A 27,461-nucleotide genomic window follows, 5' to 3' on the forward strand; every position below is an offset into this window, starting at 1 on the left:
ATCTGATCATAACTCTTTGCTAATCTCTATGAAACCCTCTCTAAGAAAAAAGGTAGGCAAACGGTCGACCTTTGAACAAACCCTTCTCAAAGATGTGGAATAAGCAAATATATTGGGCAGGCAATTAAGGAGTTTTGTCATTTAACCGGGGCACAACATCTACAGTCGCAGCATGGGATGCTAAAAAACCATATACAAAAAAAGTTAATCAAAGCAACAAAAATAATATGATGGCTGATAATCAAAAGAGCTCTATTGATTAGTGGTGATTAAGGACACTAGAGCTGTTACATATGCAAAATGAGTGAGAGATTATCTTCAAATGTTTCAAATGTTAGTACCCAGAGTATGGCCATTTAGATGTCTTAGAGAGAAAGCTGCACAAGCATCTTTATTTTAAAGAATTTAAGGCTTATGAACATGGGGAAAATGTCTGGATGAAAACTGGATTACAAATTTAGGAAAAGTCAAAATTCAGATTAAACAAATAGATAAAAGACAATAATGACAACCTCGTCCCCCATCCTCATTACACCATGAAGCATTTTCAGCTTTATTATCAGAATTTATACATTGACGACAATAATCCCACTCATGTGGAATTGGAGACCTGCCTGGAGCAAGTAACCATTCGGAAACTGACAAATGAACAGGCCAAAGCGCTGGAAGCTCTGATTCCTTCAGAAGAGGTTATAGTGGCTATTCAGTCATTCACTGAAAAGCTATAAAAGAATATTCCATTCCTTTAGAAATTTATAAAATGTTCTGATACGTTGGCACCAATATTGTTAGAAATGATTAGGGGTATACATGGGCTGTGGAATACTACCATCTTGGGAGCTTATCAACATGACAGTGCTTTTAAAAAAGGGGAACATTTACAGAGAGGTGAGGATCATACCAGCCAATTTCTATGATAGTTGTAGATGTAAAAATATAGTCTACAATTCTGGCTATAGATTTGAATAGGGTAATTAGATATATAGTTAGTCCAGAATAACAGATTTATCTCTGGAAGGGTACAATAACACATACTAATAATGCAATAACATTATATGATTCTGCTAGTGTGCTTAATAAAGAGGTCAGTATCATCCACTTAGATGCTGAGAAGGCTCCTGATAAGTTATGTCTGGATATCATGCAAAGGATGGGAATTCAGTGTATGGTTCATTAGATGGGTACAGGCTTTACATAATTCAGCAGCCAGGGGGGTGACGATGGAAATGAGTTTCTATCCAGTATGGATTACACAAGGCACCCCTTGCATCTTACATTAATGAACGCAAATATAACAGCAGTAGAGATTAATGGTGTGGATATTAAACTTTCTGCATATGCCAACACCAAAGCTCTCTACTCTGTAGTAATCGGTAAGGAAATTCTTGCAAAAGACAAAAAGGCTGAATAGCTTGAATAACTGTCTGTTTATAAGCTAAACCTTACATTATTAAGAATCATAGATAAGATATACATAATGAACGTATGGTTTCAGAAGAGGTTTACTTAGGTATCAAAATCTATAACGATGTTGAACACATGCTTTAACGTATTAAGTGAGATAACCTTTTTAAACAATGTATACTTAAAAGGCAGAATTGCAACTGACCACCCATTAGCTTAGTCGTTTGATGCAATATAAATCCAATTATTGGTAAAACCAGAAGGTCTGCCCTTGGCAGGCTGGTGCAATGGTTAATTTCTTTCTTATTGCAAGAATGTGCCCCAAAAAGAAAGAGGAAAACATGGGATGCTGATGATATAAGTATGTGTGCAAAACGGCAGTGTATTACAGGAATTTTGGGTGGCAAAAACTCACCAGATCCCTATAATAATGAAAATGGACATTGTTTTTATTACACACAGTATCATGTTTGGCACAGATTATAATATAACACAGGTAAATTATTACTTTTTTCTGTAACAACTATGGTACAGTTACTCACTGCAAGATACTGAACTAGTAATGATGCCCCAAAAATGGACAAAAGCTGGGCATTGATGTGTAATAACTATGAGGCGGAGGCATCCATTACCAAGCAAAAAGGAGGTAAGGGGCTGAGGCGACTAAATAATATTTGGGTATCACTCATATACTCGCAATATTGTTGATAGCATTGTATTTGTCTCAGCACAAAATAATTGTCAATGAAATCTTTTTTTGCATATCTGTTTCCAATACCCATGTATTCTTACTATATATATATATATATATATATATTGTAAGGAAATGCCTCCTTGGCATGGTTACCCCCTGACCTTTTGCCTTTGCTGATGCCAAGTTATGATTTGAAAGTGTGCTGATGCCTGCTAACCAGGCCCCAACACCTGTGTTCGTTCCCTAACCTGTACCTTTGTCTCCACAATTGGCACACCCTGGCATCCAGGTAAGTACCTTGTAACTGGTACCCCTGGTACCAAGGGCCCTGATGCCAGGGAAGGTCTCTAAGGGCTGCAGCATGTCTTATGCTACCCTGGAGACCCCTCACTCAGCACACACACACTGCTTGCCAGCTTGTGTGTGCTGGTGGGGAGAAAATGACTAAGTCGACATGCCATGCCAACCTCACACTGCCTATGGCATAGCCACGTCACCCCTCTAGCAGGCCTTACAGCCCTAAGGCAGGGTGCACTATACCACAGGTGAGGGCATACGTGCATGAGCACTATGCCCCTACAGTGTCTAAGCAAAATCTTAGACATGGTAAGTGCAGGGTAGCCATAAGAGTATATGGTCTGGGAGTCTGTCAAACACAAACTCCACAGCACCATAATGGCTACACTGAAAACTGGGAAGTTTGGTATCAAACTTCTCAGCACAATAAATGTACACTGATGCCAGTGTACATTTTATTGTGAAATACACCCAGAGGGCATCTTAGAGATGCCCCCTGAAAACATACCCTACTTCCAGTGTGGGCTGACTAGTTTTACCAGCCTGCCACACACCAGACATGTTGCTGGTCACATGGGGAGAGTGCCTTTGTCACTCTGTGGCCAGGAACAAAGCCTGTACCGGGTGGAGGTGCTTCTCACCTCCCCCTGCAGGAACTGTAACACCTGGTGGTGAGCCTCAAAGGCTCACCCCCTTGGTTACAGCGCCACACGGCATCCCACCTAGTGGAGATGCCCGCCCCTCCGGCCACAGCCCCCACTTTTGGCGCCAAGGCCGGAGGAGATAATGAGAAAAACAAGGAGGAGTCACTGGCCAGTCAGGACAACCCCTAAGGTGACTCTGACTTTTAGAAATCCTCCATCTTGCAGATGGAGAATTCCCCCAATAGGATTAGGGATGTGACCCCCTCCCCACCGGGAGGAGGCACAAAGAGGGTGTAGCCACCCTCAGGGCTAGTAGCCATTGGCTACTATCCTCCCAGACTTAAACACACCCCTAAATCGAGTATTTAGGGCCCCCCAGAACCTAGGAAGATAGATTCCTGCAACCTGAAGACGAAGAAGGACTGCTGACCTGAAGCCCTGCAGAGAAGACGGAGACACCAACTGCTTTGGCCCCAGCCCTACCGGCCTGTCTCCCCACTTCAAGAAAAACTGCAACAGCGACGCATCCCCCAGGGTCCAGCGACCTCTGAAGCCTCAGAGGACTACCCGGCATCTAAAAGGACCAAGAACTCCTGAGGACAGCGGCCCTGTTCCAAAGAAACTGCAACTTTGCAACAAAGAAGCAACTTTTAAAGACCACACGTTTCCCGCCGGAAGCGTGAGACTTTCCACTGTGCACCCGATGCCCCCGGCTCCACCTGCGGAAAACCAACACTACAGGGAGGACTCCCCAGCGACTGCGAGCCAGTGAGTAGCGAGAGTTGACCCCCCTAAACCCCCACAGCGACGCCTGCAGAGGGAATCCGGAGGCTCCCCCTGACCGCAACTGCCTGCTTCAAAGAATCCAACGCCTGGTAAACACACTGCACCCGCAGCCCCAGGACCTGACGGATCCGACCTCCAGTGCAGGAGCGACCCCCAGGCGGCACTCTTCCTAGCCCAGGTGGTGGCTACCCTGAGGAGCTCCCCCCCACCCCCTTACCTGCCTGCATCACTGAAGAGACCCCTGGGTCTCCCATTGAAACCTATTGCAAACCCGACGCCTGTTTGCACTCTGCACCTGGCCGCCCCTGTGCAGCTTAGGGTGTACTTTCTGTGCCTGCTTGTGTCCCCCCGGTGCCCTACAAACCCCCCCTGGTCTGCCCTCAAGTCGCGGGTACTTACCTGCTGGCAGACTAGAACCGGGGTACCCCTATCTCCATTGAAGCCTATGTGTTTTGGGCACCACTTTGACCCCTGCACCTGACCGGCCCAGTGTTGCTGGTGTGGTAACTTTGGGGTTGCCCTGAACCACCAATGGTGGGCTACCTTGGACCCAACTTTGAACCCTATAAGTGCTTTACTTACCTGTGAAACTAACAAATACTTACCTCCCCCAGGAACTGTTGGATTTTGCACTGTGTCCAATTTTCAAATAGCTTATTGCCATTTTTGCCAAAACTGTACATGCTATTGTTATGATTCAAAGTTCCTAAGATACCTGAGTGAAATACCTTTCATTTAAAGTATTGTTTGTAAATCTTGAACCTGTGGTTCTTAAAATAAACTAAGAAAAGATAACTACTGGCCTGGAACTGTCTTGGAGTATGTGTTCCTCATTTATTGCCTGTGTGTGTACAACAAATGCTTAACACTACTCCTTTGATAAGCCTACTGCTCGACCACACTACCACAAAATAGAGCATTAGAATTATCTCTTTTTGCCACTATCTTACCTCTAAGGGGAACCCTTGGACTCTGTGCATGCTATTTCTTACTTTGAAATGGTGCATACAGAACCAACTTCCTACATATATGTCTATATATATATATGTATATATTCAAATAGTGATTGAACACTAGAGCTATGCCCCATGCCTTTTGTATATATAAAAGAATCCACTTGTTTCTCAATTTAAAAAATAAATTTGCTTATAGAGTGTTTGTTGAAATTGTACCACAGTACAGATTGCAGTTGTCAATTGCCTTTAACATGGCATCAGAGCATTAGAGTAGACCGCAGTTCTTCATTTTAGAGCAGCGGTGTCCAACATGACCCAGGGAATGCAGGGCAGTCCGTAAATCAATGCCACGTAGATGCACAACAGGTAAATTGATCCCATTAGAACCTATGTCAAAGTAGACATGGATCTGACCCTTGTGAACCAAAGTTGTACATCGCTGCATTAGAGGCCCACTGGATAATCTGCCTACAACTTAACTAAAAATGCTATTAGTACAATGGCAATATACTATTTATCAATAGAGATAACATATGTACTTGTGAAGAAACCAATGTTGCCCATTCACTCACCTTTAAAGAGATAGGTGTAACTATTACAAACAAGGTAGATTTGCTACCTGCTAAGGCTCCAGATATCTGAGCCTGTGATGGAAAGAGCACAGGAAATGCTTGAAAAGAGGCCATGTAAAACATGTTTCCGAAATGGTGCTAGCTGTCTACCTTGAGGAGGCTTGGACTGGTAAAGCAGGATAAAGGGAAAGCTGCCAGTGGACTGGAGGTAAGGAGCTGTTTTCGTGGCTGGATGGGTAGGGGTTTCAACCTATACATCACCCAATGCAGCCCGGAGTGAGCAGGCACATATATACATGATTTGCTGCCAAGGCGAAATATTGATATTACACCGCAAATTATTGTTATTTCATACATTTCTCTTATGACCTGCTCATGAAACTTATGACTTTTTAGCTCAACAAATTTGGAAAAACACACTAAGATTATTTATTTGTTCATATTATCTTTGAGAATATCACATACCTTCAGTGCAACATGAGGCTGCTCTCAAAATATATTCCAGGCCTGCCTTCACCTCCTATTAATGAGGCACACAGTGACATGAAACTCGCTTTACAGCAATAAAATAGTTGGATACTGCTTGTAGTGTATCTATCCAAGAGACTTACTAACAGTTTGGCTGATTTAGTCTGTGGCAAAATGTTCTGCCTAAATAGAATTTTTCGTAGAGTGAGTTTCACGTGCATGTGTGCCTCATTAATAATTGCACCCAGGTTCATGTGAACATTCTGGGTTGCTCGTTATTGCTTTCATATCCTAGGCCTCCTTTTCTTTAGGTTGTGCTTTCATTTGATCATCCGAAGACGTACAACACAGAACATTTGCAATGGAGACAGCAAAAACCTTTTTTTTTATCCAAAAGCCTTTCGAGATACACAGTGATGTGTATATTGCTATTGATCATTCAATACAACAAATTTTTACATTTAACCTTGCGGGACCTATCCAAGTCATATATCCATTTGGCCAGTACTATTTCGTTAAGGATTTCTATTAAATGAAACCACTGATAATCAGTTTTCCAAGCTTCGCCCCAAAGTTTTAACTCGTCTTACCTTGATGCACGCCATGCACACCGATTTCTACTGGGTCAGTTGCCCCGAAAGAGGACGCATCTCCAGCCTCCTCTTCTTGCTTAGATCGATCACTCTCATTAGTCATTTCCATTGAAAGGTCATTAGGCTCTTCGGAGAGGCTTATTTTTGGCCGTGGCTTACCCTCGCCATCCTTTGGAAACCAAGGAGGCCTTTCCATATCATTGTCAGCCGAGTCCTGTTCAGCCGCTTCTGTTGGGCTTGCTTCTTGGTCCTCAGTGTCATTTCCAGTTTCTAAAGTAAACAGAAGACCAAGGAATGAGACGTAGAGTTATGAAAATGTCACTTACCCAGTGTACATCTGTTCGTGGCATTAGTCGCTGCAGATTCACATGCTGTGCATAGTCCGCCGTCTGGTGTTGGGTCGGAGTGTTACAAGTTGTTTTTCTTCGAAGAAGTCTTTTTGAGTCACGAGACCGAGGGACTCCTCCCACTTCGGTTCCATTGCGCATGGGCGTCGACTCCATCTTAGATTGTTTTCCCCGCAGAGGGTGAGGTAGGAGTTGTGTATGCTAATAATAGTGCCCATGCAATGGAATAAATACGTATGTACAAAATGAAGGTTTAATGTAATATATTTACAAATGTACAAATGTTCAAGAACTACTTCTAAACGGCTACAGGCTCCCGGGGAGGCGGGTGGGTGCATGTGAATCTGCAGCGACTAATGCCACGAACAGATGTACACTGGGTAAGTGACATTTTCCGTTCAATGGCATGTGTAGCTGCAGATACACATGCTGTGCATAGACTAGTAAGCAGTTATCTCCCCAAAAGCGGTGGTTCAGCCTGTAGGAGTGGACGTAGTTTGAAATAATGTTCTTAGTACGGCTTGACCTACTGTGGCCTGTTGTGCAGATAACACATCTACACAGTAGTGTTTAGTAAATGTATGAGGCGTAGACCATGTTGCTGCCTTACATATTTCGGTCATTGCAATATTTCCTAGAAAGGCCATAGTAGCACCTTTCTTTCTGGTTGAGTGTGCCTTTGGTGTAATAGGCAGTTCTCTCTTTGCTTTAAGATAGCAGGTTTGGATGCACTTTACTATCCACCTGGCGATACCTTGTTTTGAAATTGGATTTCCTGTATGAGGTTTTTGGAAGGCAATAAATAGCTGTTTTGTCTTCCTAATTTCTTTTGTCCTGTCAATGTAGTACATTAGTGCTCTCTTGATGTCTAATGTATGTAGTGCTCTTTCAGCTATTGAATCTGGCTGTGGGAAGAACACTGGTAATTCCACTGTTTGGTTTAAGTAGAACGGTGAGATAACCTTTGGTAAGAATTTTGGATTTGTTCTTAGAACGACCTTATTTTTGTGTATTTGAATAAATGGTTCTTGTATGGTAAACGCCTGTATTTCACTTACTCTTCTTAGAGATGTGATGGCAATGAGAAATGCAACTTTCCACGTTAAGTATTGCATTTCACAAGAATGCATGGGTTCGAAAGGTGGACCCATGAGCCTTGTCAAGACAATGTTGAGGTTCCATGAAGGAACAGGTGGTGTCCTTGGTGGTATAATTCTCTTTAGGCCCTCCATAAACGCTTTAATGACAGGTATTCTAAATAGGGAAGTTGAATGAGTAATCTGCAGGTAAGCAGATATTGCTGCGAGATGTATTTTTATGGAAGAGAAAGCTAGATTTGATTTCTGTAAATGTAGTAACTATCCTACTACATCTTTTGGAGATGCATGCAATGGTTGGACTTGATTATTATGGCAGTAACAAACAAATCTTTTCCATTTACTTGCATAGCAGTGTCTAGTGGATGGTCGTCTAGCTTGTTTTATGACCTCCATACACTCTTGTGTGAGGTTCAAGTGTCCAAATTCTAGGATTTCAGGAGCCAAATTGCTAGATTCAGCGATGCTGGGTTTGGATGCCTGATCTGTTGTTTGTGTTGTGTTAACAGATCTGGCCTGTTGGGTAGTTTGACATGAGGTAGTACTGACAGGTCTAGTAGTGTGGTATACCAAGGTTGTCTTGCCCATGTTGGTGCTATTAGTATGAGTTTGAGTTTGCTTTGACTCAATCTGTTTACTAGATATGGAAGGAGAGGGAGAGGGGGAAAAGCGTACGCAAATATCCCTGACCAATTCATCCATAGAGCATTGCCTTGAGACTGCCGGTGTGGGTACCTGGATGCGAAGGTTTGGCATTTTGCGTTTTCTTTTGTTGCAAATAGATCTATTTGAGGTGTTCCCCAAATTTGGAAGTAAGTGTTCAGGATTCGGGGGTGAATTTCCCATTCGTGGACCTGTTGGTGATCCCGAGAGAGATTGTCTGCTAGCTGGTTCTGGATCCCTGGAATAAACTGTGCTATTAGGCGAATGTGGTTGTGAATTGCCCAATGCCATATTTTTTGTGTTAGGAGACACAACTGTGTCGAGTGTGTTCCCCCCTGTTTGTTTAAATAATAAATTGTCGTCATGTTGTCTGTTTTGACAAGAATGTATTTGTGGGTTATCATTGGTTGGAATGCTTTCAACGCTAGAAATACTGCTAACAATTCTAGGTGATTTATATGAAACTTTCTTTGATGTATGTCCCATTGTCCTTGGATGCTGTGTTGATTGAGGTGTGCTCCCCACCCTGTCATGGAAGCATCTGTTGTTATCACGTATTGTGGCACTGGGTCTTGGAAAGGCCGCCCTTTGTTTAAATTTGTACTGTTCCACCATAGAAGCGAGAGGTATGTTTGGCGGTCTATCAACACCAGATCTAGAAGTTGACCCTCTGCATGTGACCATTGTGATGCTAGGCACTGTTGTAAGGGCCGCATGTGCAATCTTGCGTTTGGGACAATGGCTATGCATGAGGACATCATGCCTAGGAGTTTTAATACCATCTTTGCGTGTATCTTTTGTGTTGGATACATAGCTTTTATCACCTTGTGAAAATTCTGAACCCTTTGTGGACTTGGAGTGGCGATCCCTTTTGTTGTGTTGATTGTCGCTCCTAAGTATTGCTGTGTTTGACACGGCAAAAGGTGTGACTTTGCATAGTTGATGGAGAAACCCAGTTTGTAAAGGGCTTGTATAACATAATCTGTGTGGTGTGAACACTTTGTTAGCGAGTTGGTTTTGATTAACCAATCGTCTAGGTACGGGAACACGTGTATTTGCTGCCTCCTGATATGTGCAGCTACTACTGCTAGACATTTTGTAAAGACTCTTGGTGCTGTTGTTATTCCGAATGGCAACACTTTGAATTGGTAATGTATTCCTTTGAATACGAACCTTAGGTATTTCCTGTGCGAGGGATGTATCGGTATATGGAAATACGCGTGTAAGGAAATGCCTCCTTGGCATGGTTGCCCCCTGACTTTTTGCCTTTGCTGATGCTATGTTTACAATTGAAAGTGTGCTGAGGCCTGCTAACCAGGCCCCAGCACCAGTGTTCTTTCCCTAACCTGTACTTTTGTATCCACAATTGGCAGACCCTGGCATCCAGATAAGTCCCTTGTAACTGGTACTTCTAGTACCAAGGGCCCTGATGCCAAGGAAGGTCTCTAAGGGCTGCAGCATGTCTTATGCCACCCTGGAGACCTCTCACTCAGCACAGACACACTGCTTGCCAGCTTGTGTGTGCTAGTGAGGACAAAACGAGTAAGTCGACATGGCACTCCCCTCCGGGTGCCATGCCAGCCTCTCACTGCCTATGCAGTATAGGTAAGACACCCCTCTAGCAGGCCTTACAGCCCTAAGGCAGGGTGCACTATACCATAGGTGAGGGTACCAGTGCATGAGCATGGTACCCCTACAGTGTCTAAACAAAACCTTAGACATTGTAAGTGCAGGGTAGCCATAAGAGTATATGGTCTGGGAGCCTGTCAAACACGAACTCCACAGCACCATAATGGCTACACTGAAAACTGGGAAGTTTGGTATCAAACTTCTCAGCACAATAAATGCACACTGATGCCAGTGTACATTTTATTATAAAATGCACCCCAGAGGGCACCTTAGAGGTGCCCCCTGAAACTTAACCGACTATCTGTGTAGGCTGACTAGTTTTAGCAGCCTGCCACAAACCGAGACATGTTGCTGGCCCCATGGGGAGAGTGCCTTTGTCACTCTGAGGCCAGTAACAAAGCCTGCACTGGGTGGAGATGCTAACACCTCCCCCAGGCAGGAATTGTCACACCTGGCGGTGAGCCTCAAAGGCTCACCTCCTTTGTGCCAACCCAGCAGGACACTCCAGCTAGTGGAGTTGCCCGCCCCCTCCGGCCAGGCCCCACTTTTGGCGGCAAGGCCGGAGAAAATAATGAGAAAAACAAGGAGGAGTCACTGGCCAGTCAGGACAGCCCCTAAGGTGTCCTGAGCTGAAGTGACTCTAACTTTTAGAAATCCTCCATCTTGCAGATGGAGGATTCCCCCAATAGGGTTAGGATTGTGACCCCCTCCCCTTGGGAGGAGGCACAAAGAGGGTGTACCCACCCTCAGGGCTAGTAGCCATTGGCTACTAACCCCCCAGACCTAAACACGCCCTTAAATTTAGTATTTAAGGGCTACCCTGAACCCTAGAAAATTAGATTCCTGCAACTACAAGAAGAAGGACTGCCTAGCTGAAAACCCCTGCAGCGGAAGACCAGAAGACGACAACTGCCTTGGCTCCAGAAACGCACCGGCCTGTCTCCTGCCTTCCAAAGATCCTGCTCCAGCGACGCCTTCCAAAGGGACCAGCGACCTCGACATCCTCTGAGGACTGCCCCTGCTTCGAAAAGACAAGAAACTCCCGAGGACAGCGGACCTGCTCCAAGAAAAGCTGCAACTTTGTTTCCAGCAGCTTTAAAGAACCCTGCAAGCTCCCCGCAAGAAGCGTGAGACTTGCAACACTGCACCCGGCGACCCCGACTCGGCTGGTGGAGATCCGACACCTCAGGAGGGACCCCAGGACTACTCTGATACTGTGAGTACCAAAACCTGTCCCCCCTGAGCCCCCACAGCGCCGCCTGCAGAGGGAATCCCGAGGCTTCCCCTGACCGCGATTCTTTGAACCTAAAGTCCCGACGCCTGGGAGAGACCCTGCACCCGCAGCCCCCAGGACCTGAAGGACCGGACTTTCACTGGAGAAGTGACCCCCAGGAGTCCCTCTCCCTTGCCCAAGTGGAGGTTTCCCCGAGGAATCCCCCCCTTGCCTGCCTGCAGCGCTGAAGAGATCCCGAGATCTCTCATAGACTAACATTGCGAACCCGACGCCTGTTTCTACACTGCACCCGGCCGCCCCCGCGCCGCTGAGGGTGAAATTTCTGTGTGGGCTTGTGTCCCCCCCGGTGCCCTACAAAACCCCCCTGGTCTGCCCTCCGAAGACGCGGGTACTTACCTGCAAGCAGACCGGAACCGGGGCACCCCCTTCTCTCCATTCTAGCCTATGTGTTTTGGGCACCACTTTGAACTCTGCACCTGACCGGCCCTGAGCTGCTGGTGTGGTGACTTTGGGGTTGCTCTGAACCCCCAACGGTGGGCTACCTTGGACCCAGAACTAAGCCCTGTAAGTGTCCTACTTACCTGGTTAACCTAACAAATACTTACCTCCCCTAGGGACTGTGAAAATTGCACTAAGTGTCCACTTTTAAAACAGCTATTTGTGAATAACTTGAAAAGTATACATGCAATTTTGATGATTTGAAGTTCCTAAAGTACTTACCTGCAATACCTTTCGAATGAGATATTACATGTAGAATTTGAACCTGTGGTTCTTAAAATAAACTAAGAAAAGATATTTTTCTATAACAAAACCTATTGGCTGGATTTGTCTCTGAGTGTGTGTACCTCATTTATTGTCTATGTGTATGTACAACAAATGCTTAACACTACTCCTTGGATAAGCCTACTGCTCGACCACACTACCACAAAATAGAGCATTAGTATTATCTATTTTTTACCACTATTTTACCTCTAAGGGGAACCCTTGGACTCTGTGCATGCTATTCCTTACTTTGAAATAGCACATACAGAGCCAACTTCCTACAACGCGTCTTTTAGATCTAACGTTGTCATGTAGTCTTGCTGTTTCAGTAGTGGTATTACGTCTTGTAACGTGACCATGTGAAAGTGGTCTGATTTGATGTAGGTGTTTAGTGTTCTGAGATCTAATATTGGTCTCAGAGTTTTGTCTTTTTTCGGTATTAGAAAGTACAGTGAGTAAACTCCTGTGTTCTTTTGTGTTTTTGGTACTAATTCTATTGCGTCTTTTTGCAGTAATGCTTGAACTTCTAGTCCTAGAAGGTCTATATGCTGTTTTGACATATTGTGTGTTTTCGGTGGGACGTTTGGAGGGAGTTGGAGAAATTCTATGCAATAACCATGCTGGATAATTGCTAAGACCCAAGTGTCTGTAGTTATTTCCTCCCATGATTTGTGGAACTGGCTTAGTCTTCCCCCCACTGGTGTTGTGTGAAGGGGTTGTGTGACTTGTGAGTCACTGCTTAGTTTGAGGGGTTTTGGGACCCTGAAACTTTCCCCGGTTTCTTGGGAATTGGCCCCTTCTGTATTGTCCTCGAAAGCCACCCCTTTGATATTGTCCCTGGTAGGTAGGTGGTCTTGTTTGTGAGGTGCTGGCTTCTGTGGCTTGACCTCGAAACCCTCCTCTGAAAGTTGTTTTGCGAAATGTGCCAAATGTGCCTCTGCCCTGCGGGGAATAGAGTGCGCCCATGGCTTTGGCTGTGTCAGTGTCCTTCTTTAATTTTTCAATTGCAGTGTCCACTTTTGGGCCAAACAATTGCTGTTCATTGAACGGCATGTTGAGCACTGCCTGTTGTATCTCAGGTTTGAAGCCAGATGTGCGCAGCCATGCGTGCCTCCTTATTGTCACAGCAGTATTTATTGTTTTTGCAGCTGTATCTGCTGCATCCATAGAAGAACGTATTTGGTTGTTGGAGATATTTTGCCCCTCTTCAACCACTTGTTTCGCTCGTTTTTGGAATTCTTTGGGGAGGTGCTCGATGAGATGTTGCATCTCGTCCCAATGGGCCCTGTCGTATCGCGCTAGGAGTGCTTGCGAGTTGGCGATTCGCCACTGATTTGCAGCTTGTGCTGCAACCCTTTTCCCCGCTGCATCAAACTTGCAGCTCTCCTTGTCCGGAGGTGGTGCGTCGCCTGATGTTTGCGAGTTGGCTCTTTTACGAGCTGCTCCTACGACTACTGAATCTGGTGTCAGTTGTGATGTAATAAAAGCAGGGTCTGTGGGCGGTGCCTTGTATTTTTTCTCCATCCTTGGAGTTATTGCTCTGCTTTTAACAGGCTCCTTGAAAATCTGTTTAGCGTGCCTTAGCATTCCCGGGAGCATGGGAAGGCTTTGATAATGGCTGTGGGTGGAGGACAGGGTGTTAAAGAGGAAGTCATCCTCAATAGGCTCCGAATGTAGAGATACATTATGAAATTCGGCTGCCCTAGCTACCACCTGTGCATATGCTGTACTGTCCTCAGGTGGTGAGGGTTTAGTTGGGTACGACTCTGGACTATTGTCCGATACTGGAGCATCATAGAGGTCCCATGCTGCCTGATCATCCTGGCTCATGGTGGTATGAGCTGGTGAGTGTGGTGGAGTCTGTGCCGGTGATACATGAGTTGACTGTGGTGGAGAGGGTGGTGGAGTTGCCCTCTTTACCACCTTTGCTTGTGGTGGCTTGTCTTGTTGCTGGAAGTCAAGTTTCCTTTTCCTTCTGATTGGGGGAAGAGTGCTGATTTTCCCTGTACCCCTTTGGATAAAGATCCGCTGTTGCGTGTGATCTACCTCTGTAGTTTGTAATTCCTCCTCAAATCTGTGTCTTTTTAGTTGGGAGGACAGTGATTGTTCCTCTGAGTAGGAACTGGTTTTTGGTTCGGTTGCCGGGTGTTTTGGCACCGAAACCGTGTCTTTAGTTGTTTTAGGCTCCGACGAGATCTTTCTCTTTTTCGGGGTCTTGGCCTCTCGGTGCCGACCATCTTCGGTGCCGCTATCTCTGTGCCGAGCAGCTTCGGTGCCGCTGTCTCTGTGTCGAGTAGCTTCGGTGCCGCTATCTCGGTGTCGAGCCTTTTCTGCACCACTCTCTCTGTCCCGAGAGTGTTGCGTGCCTGTGTCTCGACCTGAGTCGGACGACTTCGGCACCAGCTCGCCCTTTTTCGGTGCCGATGGACGGTCACCTACTTTATGGGTTATGCCATGGCCTGTTGGCAGTGGCGTCCCCTGGGCTTTGTCTGTTTTCTCGTGTGATCTTTCTTTCGACGTCTTACTCACGGTTGGTTGCTCGTCGACGTCAAATTCTTCGGAATCCGAATCGCGGATGGAGAAAGTTTCTTCTTCTTCCTCCTCCTCGAACCCTTGTTGTCCTGTCGGCGTGGCATCCATCTGCAACCTCCTGGCTCTTCGGTCCCTGAGCGTTTTTCTCGACCGAAACGCGCGACAGGCCTCACACGACTCTTCCTTGTGCTCGGGGGACAGGCACAAGTTACAGACCAAATGTTGGTCTGTATAAGGATATTTACTGTGGCATTTAGGACAGAATCGGAACGGGGTCCGTTCCATCAGTCTCGATGTTGCACGCGGTCGGGCCGACCAGGCCCCGACGGGGGATCGAAAATACCCCGAAGGGTTACCGGAGCTCTTTAAGGCTCGGTGTCGATTTGCCCTAACTATCCCGATACCGAACGAAACAATACCGACGAATTTTCCGTTGATTCTGACTAACTTTCCGACCCGAAACACAGAGCGAATAGGAACACGTCCGAACCCGATGGCGGAAAAAAAACAATCTAAGATGGAGTCGACGCCCATGCGCAATGGAACCGAAGTGGGAGGAGTCCCTCGGTCTCGTGACTCGAAAAGACTTCTTTGAAGAAAAACAACTTGTAAAACTCCGACCCAACACCAGACTGCGGACTGTGCACAGCATGTGTATCTGCAGCTACACATGCCACCGAACATATGCTTCTGATACATGTGGGTTGCTTCGATCCATGATCCCGAGAAGTCTGTGATCACAATGTGACATCATTTGAACACGGTGTCTACCTTTTGACCATAACAATTCATAAACAAAGCTCATTCCAATGGCTGCTCAAAACATTTACCTTCTGACCAATTACAGCACTCAGTTTAAGGATGCAGGGGGAGGCCTAATATCACTATCCACAACAATGCCCTGTTGTAAGACCCTTTTCTTACCTACTACTGCCTCCTAGTAGTAAACAGTGACAGAATAATACAATTAAAACAGTTCTCAAAGATGAGCGGAACCTATATAAGGAGAGGAAAACAGAATGGTATTCACTGATGGCAGCTCTGCACATACATTTTGACAACTAGCTTCATGCATGGTTGATCAAATATTAGAGGCCATTAGGTTCAGCATCAACCTGGTTGTTTTTCTGGCTGCTTCTAACTGTGAAACTCTGCAAATCCTATTGATTAGTATGTAAAGTGGGATTACAAATTAGGATTTTAGTTTTTGTTTGTAAAAACCTTATATGCCTTAATGTTTATTTTAGTAAACTGAAGAATAAAATGGCAATGCAAATGCACATACACACACCAACTATATCATACTCTTATGTCTCTTTCAGCGTAAACCCCCTATAGAGCACACCAAATTTTAATACAGGTATCCTGTGATATCTGCAAACCTATTCTCTCCACTATATGAAATGCTTTGCAACACTTTTTGTTGGTCATGGCCGTGCTATACAAAGACTACATAAATACAAAAATACATAAGACCAACTTAAACAATGCCTCTCATCTACCAGGCCATCACCATCCAGGGACACCAAATCCCAGTCATGAACTAATCGAAAACCCTAGGATTAAAGATAGACTTTGCAGTATCCAAGAAAGAACATAGCAACCTACTCATGTGGCCTCCAGCCATTAATGCCTGATGACTAGACTACTGTCATAGACCACCTACGGAACAACAAAAGCAAATTATCAGCCCAACTGTAAAAACAATTAAATGAGGGTAGCGAGAGTCATCACCACACAAAGAGAAGTGCCCACAACACACCAGTCTTCAGATGTGTGTCTTGAAATCCAGCCCCTGTAAGGATTTCTTTGAAAGAAATAATAATGGGCCACAAAGTCATTTATGTTGTTCTTTTACTGGCGTTTGTGGAATGGCAATGCATCACTTACGATACTCCAAGCCAGATTTATTTAATGGTTCAGAGATTTGTATATACCCTTGCTCAAACATGCTCTATATTTTCCATATATTGTCAGCTGGTAATCTCGATGCCATGTTTTGACTGGCTGCAGTCTGACTCTAACCTGGATTTAGAGCAAGGAGTCCCTCCCAGCGATGTTATATTTTGATGACATAGAGAAGCTAATGTAGGGGGTGACATCGTTATTATTCGTTATAATCATTTGAAGTGTGCCATGTTTCAGACTGAAAATGTGAGGGAACGGAGAACCTTGGATTTTGTATCACCGTCTCACTGAAATTTTCTTTCTCTGAATATTAGTATACCACCCTCCAGGCAATCCTGCAGATTTTTTTGGATTCAATCTTGTCCAGTGCCGCCCACCAACCCCATCCTATGACAACACCTGTTTGAGTTTGGCATAGGCAGGGACTACTTGGCGATGGTTGAGATCTTTACTTGAGGAGGGAAAACAAGAAGTGTGGTTGCTCCCTGGCTGTTATCAGCAAGTAAGCTTGTCTATTGAGTCCCTTAGGGCTGTTCTTTGAGCCCCACATTATTCAACATCTATCTGGCTCCCCTGACCAAATTCATAGAATCTTACAACCTTAAGATTTGTCTCTTATGCTGCTCCCGATAGTTGATGATTCTTCTTCCATCATGGCAGAGGCTTTTAAAGCCTGCGTCTCTGCTACTCAGCATTGCTTGTGAGAAAGCCACCTGCTTTTTAATGTGGATAAAACTGAGATCCTCCTATTTGGCCATATGAAAGAGGATTTGCTTCTGGCCTAGGGACTCGCCTCCCTCCTGCACCCTTTATCCCTTTATCAGCCAGTAGTCTGGGTGTGAAAATAGATGACAAGCTGTCTTTTTTTTTTCACCTCAAATCACCTTTGTTGTTGCCACTCGTTTTCTTTACTCAGATCACTCAGGAAGTTCCTGGACAAGCAAGGTTTATCCCCATATAACCTCGAAATTGGACTACACTATTAGCTTGTATCGTGGCCTCCTTGACAAGCTGACCAAGAAATTTCAATTGGTTCAAAATGTAGCTGCTTCCTTGATCTTGGATATCCCTCAGAGAATGCATATTACTCAGAATCTTCGAGAGCTGTACTGGTTACCAGTTAAAAAAAAGGATTATCTTAAAAGCTCTCACCATTTCACACTGGCCATGCTAATAGCATGGTCCGCGGTATCTGATTAGAAGAATCGGGCACTATCAGACTTCCAGATCCTTGGTCTCGGCCTCAGCTTTGCTTATCACCTTCCCAAGGTTTAACCAGCTAAGACTTGGAATTTCTCTGCGGTCTTTCTCCTGAACCACCTTGTCATAAAGTTCTAAAAACGTATCTTTTCTCAGTACAGTAGCACATCTTTTTACTATCCTGACTACGAGATTACAGCGTCGGGACACACATTGAAGTAGCGGGGCGCTTTATAAATCCCTCTCATTCATTTATTCTATTGCAGACTAGAGTGTGTTATTAATGAAGTAGTGTGAATTGGCATATTCTCATGTTAGCTAAATTGGTCCACTTTAATGAGCTGGGGGTGACTGATTTTGGTGGTTGATGACGTATCTTCAAGGATCGTATGCATGCCTATTGCACAGCTGAAGTGGATGTGTGTAAGGCAATTGTTGGTAGTAAGTGCTATTAGGTGCCATAATACTAAATAATGGCAAATTTGGATTGTTATGCGTTCAGTGTTACTGTGTTCTGTTGCATAATAGTACTTGGTGTGCCCTGTTGTAGAGTGCAGTTATAAGCACGGTGATACCTTGCTATATTGTATATCTATGCTGGATGTGTATGTGCAATGTTTAGTTTAAGGTGCAATATTGAATGCTATGTATGTGATGGGGGTTAGAGAAGAGTGCTGAGGGATCCAACTATATAGCCAATATAGTCTATAGTCAGAGAAATAAAGATTAAAGCTGGCGAAAGACCAAGCAAGGAAATTAAGGGGTGGGAAAGAATGGAGAACTAGTGACCTAGTGAACAGTACTTGAAAATGGAGGCCAGCAAGAAGAAAACAAGCAGTTTTATGGGAAGGGATAGGGCAGGGTGCGGATGGCCACAGACTACTGGAGAATGAAGAGAGATGCTCGAATTATAAATTATTATAGATATAGAAGAGATAGGAGTTGGGAGTGTTTAAACAAGAAAAATTACAGTAGACATCAGGGGTACCAGACTGTAATTCAGGGAAATTCCCCAATCTAGTCTTTTGAAAATTAAAACCAAAAGCAAATCCTAAATCCACATAACAGGACCAATTCCCCCCAACATCTTCCCGAATTGCCTTCAAGATCAGCTAAGACTCATGTGCTGAAACAACTAACCTGTGATGCTGGAGATCTTCCAACCTTTGCATTGCATCCATCATTTATTCACTTGGATTGAATTACAACTTCAATACAGCATCTTTAACAATAATGTTTTAAATTGAAACAAACCGGGCTCAGACAAGCTTGTAGTACGAAGACCACCTTGCCACAGAATTCTGATGATGACTTACACATTCTTGACACTTGAAAAGCATGTCTATTTGCTGTCCTTGACTTATCTGCTGCTTTTGACAGTCTACAACTCCAAAATATCAATATGCTCAAACAGCATGTTAGCTTTGAGGATGCTTGGCTAAATGGTATCCCACTACTCGACTAATCTATGTTAGCACGTCAACATTTGCAATGTGCAGCAGGGAGTACTACAAAGTTCCATTATGGCACCAACCCTCTTCATCTCTAACTTTAACCTCTTGTTTTCATCCTTAAGTATGTATTACTTAAAGTCTTAACACTTCTGTACCCCTAATTCTCTGATCAACATGGTGAGCATTACAGGGGGCAAATGACCTTTCACAGCTCAGAAACTCATTTTTTTTGGAACTACCAGCATCCGAAAACAAATGTGTTATGGCTCAGATATTTTCAGCTGTGTGACCAGAGTCTGGAACTCCCTTCATCTTGCTTTCTTCTGTTCTGTTTCTCTTGTAACATGATAAAAGGACCTTAAAAGGCTTCTTTTTGGCTGGCACATCAAAACTATATCCATCCAATGTCTGTTCTAATCAATATCCTTGTCCAGTGACTCTTTATATTAGCCCTTCTTCTGCTCTTTACTACTCAACTTTTGTGATCACCCTTTTTTAACCTCACCTTCTTCTAGTCATTTCTCCTGATTCTTCTTAGCTTCTAATATGGTACAGCCAGGCTGTTGCTCTTGTACTAACTTTGTGCTACCTTATCTGGCTCTTGGTCTTCTTTCTGACTTCCCATAGAACGAATACCAACTTTACTTTTTAGGTCAAGCTAGGCAGCGGGCAAGCGATGTCTTCGACATGTTGTAATCTGTATCTGTGGGCATTAACCACGCCCATCTCACGCCCATCATTTCATTCGTTCCTGGGCCTGCCTTTCAAAAATTCCTTGATGTTGTTGGTAAATGCTTTACATTTGTCCCACCTTGAGGCTGGGTTGTTACTGCCTTGCAGATTTACCCTGTTACATGGATGACTGCACGATTGGCCATATAGGTTAGTATGAGGCACTATTTTTTTCCTTTGGCCTCGCGCTGCATGGCTGTTTGTGGTTTCTTCTTCTTCCTTGTTTCTTTTGCCTCAGCTTACTATTTAGGATCGCCCCAGGAACCTACACGCCATTGTGGTGTTCCTAGGTGATAGGCGCTTGTAAGGCAATGCCTCCTTGGCATGGTTACCCCCTGACTTTTTGCCTTTGCTGATGCTAAGTTTTGCTAACCAGGCCCCAGCACCAGTGTTCTTTCCCTAACCTGTACTTTTGTTTTACACAATTGGCACACCCTGGCATCCAGGTAAGTCCCTTGTAACTGGTACCCCTGGTACCAAGGGCCCTGATGCCACGGAAGGTCTCTAAGGGCTGCAGCATATCTTATGCCGCCCTGGGGACCCCTCACTCAGCACAGACACACTGCTTGCCAGCTTGTGTGTGCTGGTGAGGACAAAACGAGTAAGTCGACATGGCACTCCCCTCAGGGTGCCATGCCAACCTCACACTGCCTATTCAGTATAGATAAGTCACCCCTCTAGCAGGCCTTACAGCCCTAAGGCAGGGTGCACTATACCATAGGTGAGGCCACCAGTGCATGAGCACTGTGCCCCTACAGTGTCTAGGCAAAACCTTAGACATTGTAAGTGCAGGGTAGCCATAAGAGTATATGGTCTGGGAGTCTGTCATGCACGAACTCCACAGCACCATAATGGCTACACTGAAAACTGGGAAGTTTGGTATCAAACTTCTCAGCACAATAAATGCACACTGATGCCAGTGTACATTTTATTGTAACATACACCCCTGAGGGCACCTTAGAGGTGCCCCCTGAAACCTTAACCAACTACCCGTGTAGGCTGACTGGTTTTAGCAGCCTGCCACACTCGAGACATGTTGCTGGCCGCATGGGGAGAGTGCCTTTGTCACTCTGTGGCTAGTAACAAAGCCTGCACTGGGTGGAGATGCTTATCACCTCCCCCTTGCAGGAACTGTAACACCTGGCGGTGAGCCTAAAAGGCTCACCCCCTTTGTTACAGCACCCCAGGGCATTCCAGCTAGTGGAGTTGCCCGCCCCCTCCGGCCACGGCCCCACTTTTGGCAGCAAGGCCGGAGGAGATAATGAGAAAAACAAGGAGGAGTCACTGGCCAGTCAGGACAGCCCCTAAGGCAACCTGAGCTGAGGTGACTCTGACTTTTAGAAATCCTCCATCTTGCAGATGGAGGATTCCCCCAATAGGGATAGGAATGTGACCCCCTCCCCTTGGGAGGAGGCACAAAGAGGGTGTACCCACCCTCAGGGCTAGTAGCCATTGGCTACTAACCCCCCAGACCTAAACACGCCCTTAAATTTTGTATTTAAGGGCTCTCCAGAACCTAGGAACTCAGATTCCTGCAACCTAAGCTAAGCTAAGCTGAAAAACCCTGCAGAGAAGACGGAGACACCAACTGCTTTGGCCCCAGCTCTACCGGCCTGTCTCCCCCCTTCTAAAGACACTGCTCCAGCGACGCTTTCCCCAGGGACCAGCAACCTCTGAATCCTCAGAGGACTGCCCTGCTCTAGAAGGACCAAGAACTCCCGAGGACAGCGGCTCTGTTCACCCAAGACTGCAACTTGGTAACAAAGGAGCAACTTTAAAACAACTTGCGTTTCCCGCCGGAAGCGTGAGACTTGCTACTCTGCACCCGACGCCCCCGGCTCGACTTGTGGAGAACAAACACTTCAGGGAGGACTCCCCAGCGACTGCGAGACCGTGAATAGCCAGAGTTGCCCCCCCTGGGCCCTCACAGCGACGCCTGCAGAGGGAATCCCGAGGCTCCCCCTGACCGCGACTGCCTGTTCCTCAGATCCCTACGCCTGGTAAAGACTCTGCACCCGCAGCCCCCAGGACCTGAAGGATCCGAACTCCAGTGCAGGAGTGACCCCCAGGAGGCCCTCTCCCTTGCCCAGTTGGTGGCTACCCTGAGGAGCCCCCCCCTTGCCTGCATCGCTGAAGAGACCCCTTGGTCTCCCATTGAAACCTATTGAAAACCCGACGCGTGTTTGCACACTGCACCCGGCCGCCCCCGTGCTCCTGAGGGTGTACTTTCTGTGCTGACTTGTGTCCCCCCCGGTGCCCTACAAAACCCCCCTGGCCTGCCCTCCGAAGACGCGGGTACTTACCTGCTGGCAGACTGGAACCGGGGCACCCCCTTCTCCATTGAAGCCTATGCGTTTTGGGCACCACTTTGACCTCTGCACCTGACCGGCCCTGAGCTGCTGGTGTGGTAACTTTGGGGTTGCTCTGAACCCCCAACGGTGGGCTACCTTGGACCCAAACTTGAACCCCGTAGGTGGTTTACTTACCTGCAAAAACTAACAAACTCTTACTCCCCCTAGGAACTGTGAAAATTGCACTAAATGTCTAGTTTTAAAATAGCTATATGTGATTTATGTGAAAACTGTATATGCTATTTTGCTAATTCAAAGTTCCTAAAGTACCTACCTGCAATACCTTTCATTTGAAGTATTACATGTAAAATTTGAACCTGTGGTTCTTAAAATAAACTAAGAAAAGATATTTTTCTATACAAAAACCTATTGGCCTGGAATTGTCTCTGAGTGTGTGTTCCTCATTTATTGCTCGTGTACGTACAAACAAATGCTTAACACTACTCCTTTGATAAGCCTACTGCTCGACCACACTACCACAAAATAGAGCATTAGTATTATCTCTTTTTGCCACTATCTTACCTCTAAGGGGAACCCTTGGACTCTGTGCATACTATTCCTTACTTTGAAATAGTGCATACAGAGCCAACTTCCTACAGCGCTTTATTCTTCATTCAATTTTAATGCGCTTTCTTTTTGGACTCCCGCATGCCCACACTATCTATCTGCCTTTTGATTGCCATTATTATTTGATTTTATTTGTTACGGGTTTATATTTAGATCAGCATTTTTTAAAAAAAAAATTTATAGTGCCGACACCGGACTCGAGCCCGGTTCCCCAGTCCCAAAGTCAGCAGCTCTGTATGTTACTCCACATCGCTAACTTTTTCTTTTTTTTCTTTTTGGAGGAACTGTCATTAAAAACAATGACTCCTCTCAACAAATCCTCTCAAGATGGAAGCAGAGCACGTACAGTAAAAGAGGAAAATTACGGGATTCTTTGGCAGGCGAAGGCCTTCCCTGCCGTGTTTATGTTCTCTCCATTTGAGAGCACCTTCATTTTAAAGGCAATGAAACAGTAGCAGGCTGATAAACCAGCTACATCACAGCGGTCCCAAACAGAACAAGTACTGGCCATGCTATCGGGTTTGGCTTTTTTTCTATGAGTGACTGATTATTCGTCCTATTGACTAGCGCTCCAAATACATTCCATTAGAGTTATTTTCACTTGCGCTCATTCTACTCTCCTTCACTGCTTTCAAAATCCTTGGACGCTGTTCCTTCCACCCCTGATGCACCCATGTGATCCTAGAAAGAGTGAGCGTTGCCTTGAGAATGGTCTCCTCAGGGGTCGGGGATGTTTCAGCAGACTGATATGCAGTTGCCTGGGGCCGTGTTCTTCTTGGTTAAGATTGCTTAATCTCCTGCTACTTCACCGACGAGGGAGGTGGGCTACTGGAAGTGAGGGGGCCGGGTATTTTATCAAATATGACTTAAGGAAATGGAAGGATGTTAAGTAGAAAAACTTAGGCTCGTGCCATGATTCGTTTCCCTGACATTTTCAGTACGGGGCACCCACTGACTCAGTGCCCATGAGATTTGCAGACACTACCGTTTATCAGTCTTTCATTTTTGTTGCAACAATGCTTCCCGCTTTAACGCTTTCTATATTATGGCGAAAATGAGTGTCTGCGAAAAAAACGGCAGCCTTCCACCCACACACCACACCAGCCCTGAGCCACAACCCCTGACCTTTGATATCTTACCCATCTTGTTTGCTGTACACCTGCCACGCGCTCTGGCCTTCCACTCTAAACTGCACATGCCCACAGTATACATCATCATCTCCCATTTAATTCAACCAATGCCTTTGGGGTTGAAGATCAGAGTCCCCCAAACCCAATAACGACGTCAATTGAGTACAACAAAAAATCTTGAGTTGAAAATAATTGAGAACAGCGAGCAGGATACTTGAAAGATCTTTTAAGGACGTTTTAATGGACTTTCAGAAGACAAGACAATATTTTTTAAATCTTCCCAAATGATGTATCTCTGAGTTCATGGACTAGCAAGTATAAAAAACATGCCCGAGCAATGCCTCTTACCCAGATACTTGGTGGGCTTTAAAGATTTTGTTTAGGTGGGAATGTATCCACTTATGTATGTTGTATCAGCTGTAACTGTTTACCTGGTGAAATCAGTCAAGGTAACGTCTTACTTGGAAGACATACGGGTTTAAAGTCATGAGAATATACAATTAATTGGAAGGACTCTACTTTAACGTGACCACTAGTTCTTTGATCCCAACAGAATTGGAGTTTGACCTAAACAACATTGACTTGAGAGTGCGTTCACAGCCACCCTTGTGAGGTCGAAGACTACTGGAAAGCGCAGCTGTCTGTTTGCCAAGGACATCATGGGGATATTCAGAAACCATTTAGAGGCCATATAGCTTACTGTGTCACACTGACGGGGAATGGTGAAAGTGGTATTGTATTGGAATTAGTATGGCAGATTTCAATTAGGATGCTAAATGGCAACATTTTCATTTTTGCTGCAGATAGAGGAAGAAGGTAAATGGAAGTGCTTTAGTTATATGCAGCACCACTGGAATTATGTGGCAGGAAAGGACAAATTATGAGGCAGTGTTGACCAATTTATGTGGCAAGGAAAGTCCAATTAGGCATTTACAATATCAATAGCTCTAACTCTCGCAAATGTGAGACCTACTGCATTGCAAATGCTTGTTCAGTTTACTGCTTCCTCATCTCTCCTCTCACTTGTCTATTTTTGCTTTGTACTGTTACCCTGCTGTCCTTTACTCTATATTTCTAAATACGACCTAGGACTTGCTATGCTCCCATGTATAGATGTATTTATACCTTCCGGCCTTCTGTACATTTGCCTTTTAATTAAAAAAATGTAATGTATTTTGGCCATTTTCGCGCTTTATACAAAACTGCAAAAGAAATAAGATATTTTCCACATGATGTCTAAATAAAATACATTACCATTGTGGAGGCTGAGATCATCCTGATCTATGCCACATTTTCAAGATATCCGTGAGCTACCTCTAAATAAAAACGCAAACTAAGACCTGCACAAATCCAACCCCTCACATATTTTAGAGCTGGGTTACTTTGCCATAGTAATGCTAGCCCTAGTGTATTTGGGGGACAAGTACTTGATAGTGTGAAAAGGTGCTGATGCATTTTTGTAGGGAAATCTTTAATGTGCGATTTTGGTGGCCTGTCTGGTAGAGTCTACATTTTTGCAAACTATGTTTTTGCAGTGTATGCTTTCCCCAAATATCAGAAAAACAATTTTACCCGTTCGAAGGCAGAACACTATTCTTCTATCACTCACTCATCATTATTATTATTAAAGCCCCAAGAAGGTCAATATAAATCTAACAGCAAACTGAAAATGCACTTTATTTATGTGCACTATTCAATCCAGTATCCCATGGCTAAGGTATCAAAGGATCATTGGGTGTTTTTCTTCCTGTTCAAAGGTTGATGACAACTACAAATGGATCAACGTCTATCTGAGGTTGGGCACAGTATGTTCAGGATCCCTTCCAAAGCTTCACCCATTTTAACAGTTGGCTGATTTCTACACTGGATCTCTTATTTTGCTAATCATTTCTTCTAGTGCCTCACCGGCCTCCCATGTGGATGATACACAATCTGTTTCAAGAGCACAGATTCTTTGGATTCTGCCTATATCTTATACAAGTGCCTTCAAAAGGTCTAAAAATGGAGGAGAAAAACGTTCTTAAACATAACATGAAATATTGTTCTTAAGAACTAAAGCAAACTCTTATTCGAAGGAAGGAAAAGCTTTTGTCCCCAAGGCGCACAATAGCCAGACTGGCTCTGAACCCACTGGGAGGGAAGCTACCCCCAGAACCGGTTTAACACGGCCACATGGAAAGGGACTTCTCATGTCCCTGACAAAACGTCTGGGTGGGCACAAGAGTTATGCACAAGGGAGAAAGAGTTTCCTCATCTTGGATTTTAACAGGGGCACATGGGAACTGCTGAAGAAGCGGGTAAGGTTGCCACTGGGAACTTTTTCACCATTATTTAGAGAGTGTCCAGGAGTCAACCCTCCCCCTGGCAACCTTTACTGGCTAGTTCCAACCATAAATGTGGTACTGTTTTGCTTCACTACAGACCGAGATGAAATACATAAACACACACACACAGAAAAATAATCTCTGGTATGCAATTCTTAGTCTAGGAAATACATTTATTAACTCACTCTGCTTTGCATTGTGTATGAATATATATATATATATATATATATATATATATATATATATATATATATATATATAGAGAGAGAGAGAGAGAGAGAGAGATATATATATATATATATATATATATATATATATATATATATATATATATATATATATATAATATATATATATATATATAGAGATAGATAGATCTGTGTCTTTGCATTTATGTTTGCTGTTTATAGATTGAAGATTCTTTGTACATGTTTTCATTTCATTATTGTGCACATTTTAAACGTGCACTTTTGGTTGTACTGACCTTCCTTTACGAGCGTCGCAGAGTGATTTAATAAATGTATTTCCTAGTCTAAGAATTGCATACCAGAGATTCTTTTTCAGTGTGTGTGTATTTCATCTCGGTCCGTAGTGAAGCAAAACAGGTACCCAAGAGAACTCTCCTCCTTTTCTGGGCCAGCATAAAATCAGAAGAGGACTACATCTGCTGTTTGTGACCAGAGTTTAGCCCTGAAGGCATGGACCTTCTGCCTCTTGTGCACACTCTTTGCACATGACAAGAAACAAGACTACAAGAGTCAGTTGCTGGCCTTCTCTGTGGTTATAGGGACACAAAAAGTTGTAAGAGGCCTTTTTTCCTGAAGTTACCAGTACCAACTGGACCTGGACCTGGACTGGACCTTGCTTGTGGCCTCTGCTGGAATGAGTTCTTGCCTCTAAGTGTTGTCCCTGAGGTCCTGTGAGCCTTTGGAGTGAACCAGAGTAGCTGCTCCAGAAACCCCCCAAAATAGGGACGTGTAGAGTTTCCCGAGCTGTAAGGGGGGGCCTTGTGACAAAAGTGCCCACTTTCAATGCAACTTCATCAGATACAGCTTCAGGCTTGCCCTGCTGGAAGACTTTGTGCGCCATAAAAAGACAAAGTCAGAAGATAAAATTT

The 27,461-nt window shown here is 44.6% G+C and overlaps 1 protein-coding gene across 2 annotated transcripts in view; it reads right to left on the reverse strand.

Annotated features, from left to right (window-relative positions):
• MIA3 (MIA SH3 domain ER export factor 3) overlaps nt 1-27,461 on the reverse strand; it is a 441,987-nt gene that overhangs the window by 345,337 nt on the left and 69,189 nt on the right. For both annotated transcript variants that reach the window (XM_069233852.1, XM_069233851.1), the window contains exon 5: nt 6,412-6,684. In XM_069233852.1, the coding sequence (XP_069089953.1) occupies nt 6,412-6,684 (273 nt within the window). The remainder of the gene's footprint in view (nt 1-6,411; nt 6,685-27,461) is intronic.

This window comes from Pleurodeles waltl, chromosome 5 (genome assembly GCF_031143425.1).
Source record: "Pleurodeles waltl isolate 20211129_DDA chromosome 5, aPleWal1.hap1.20221129, whole genome shotgun sequence".
In the NCBI taxonomy this organism is placed as follows: domain Eukaryota; kingdom Metazoa; phylum Chordata; class Amphibia; order Caudata; family Salamandridae; genus Pleurodeles; species Pleurodeles waltl.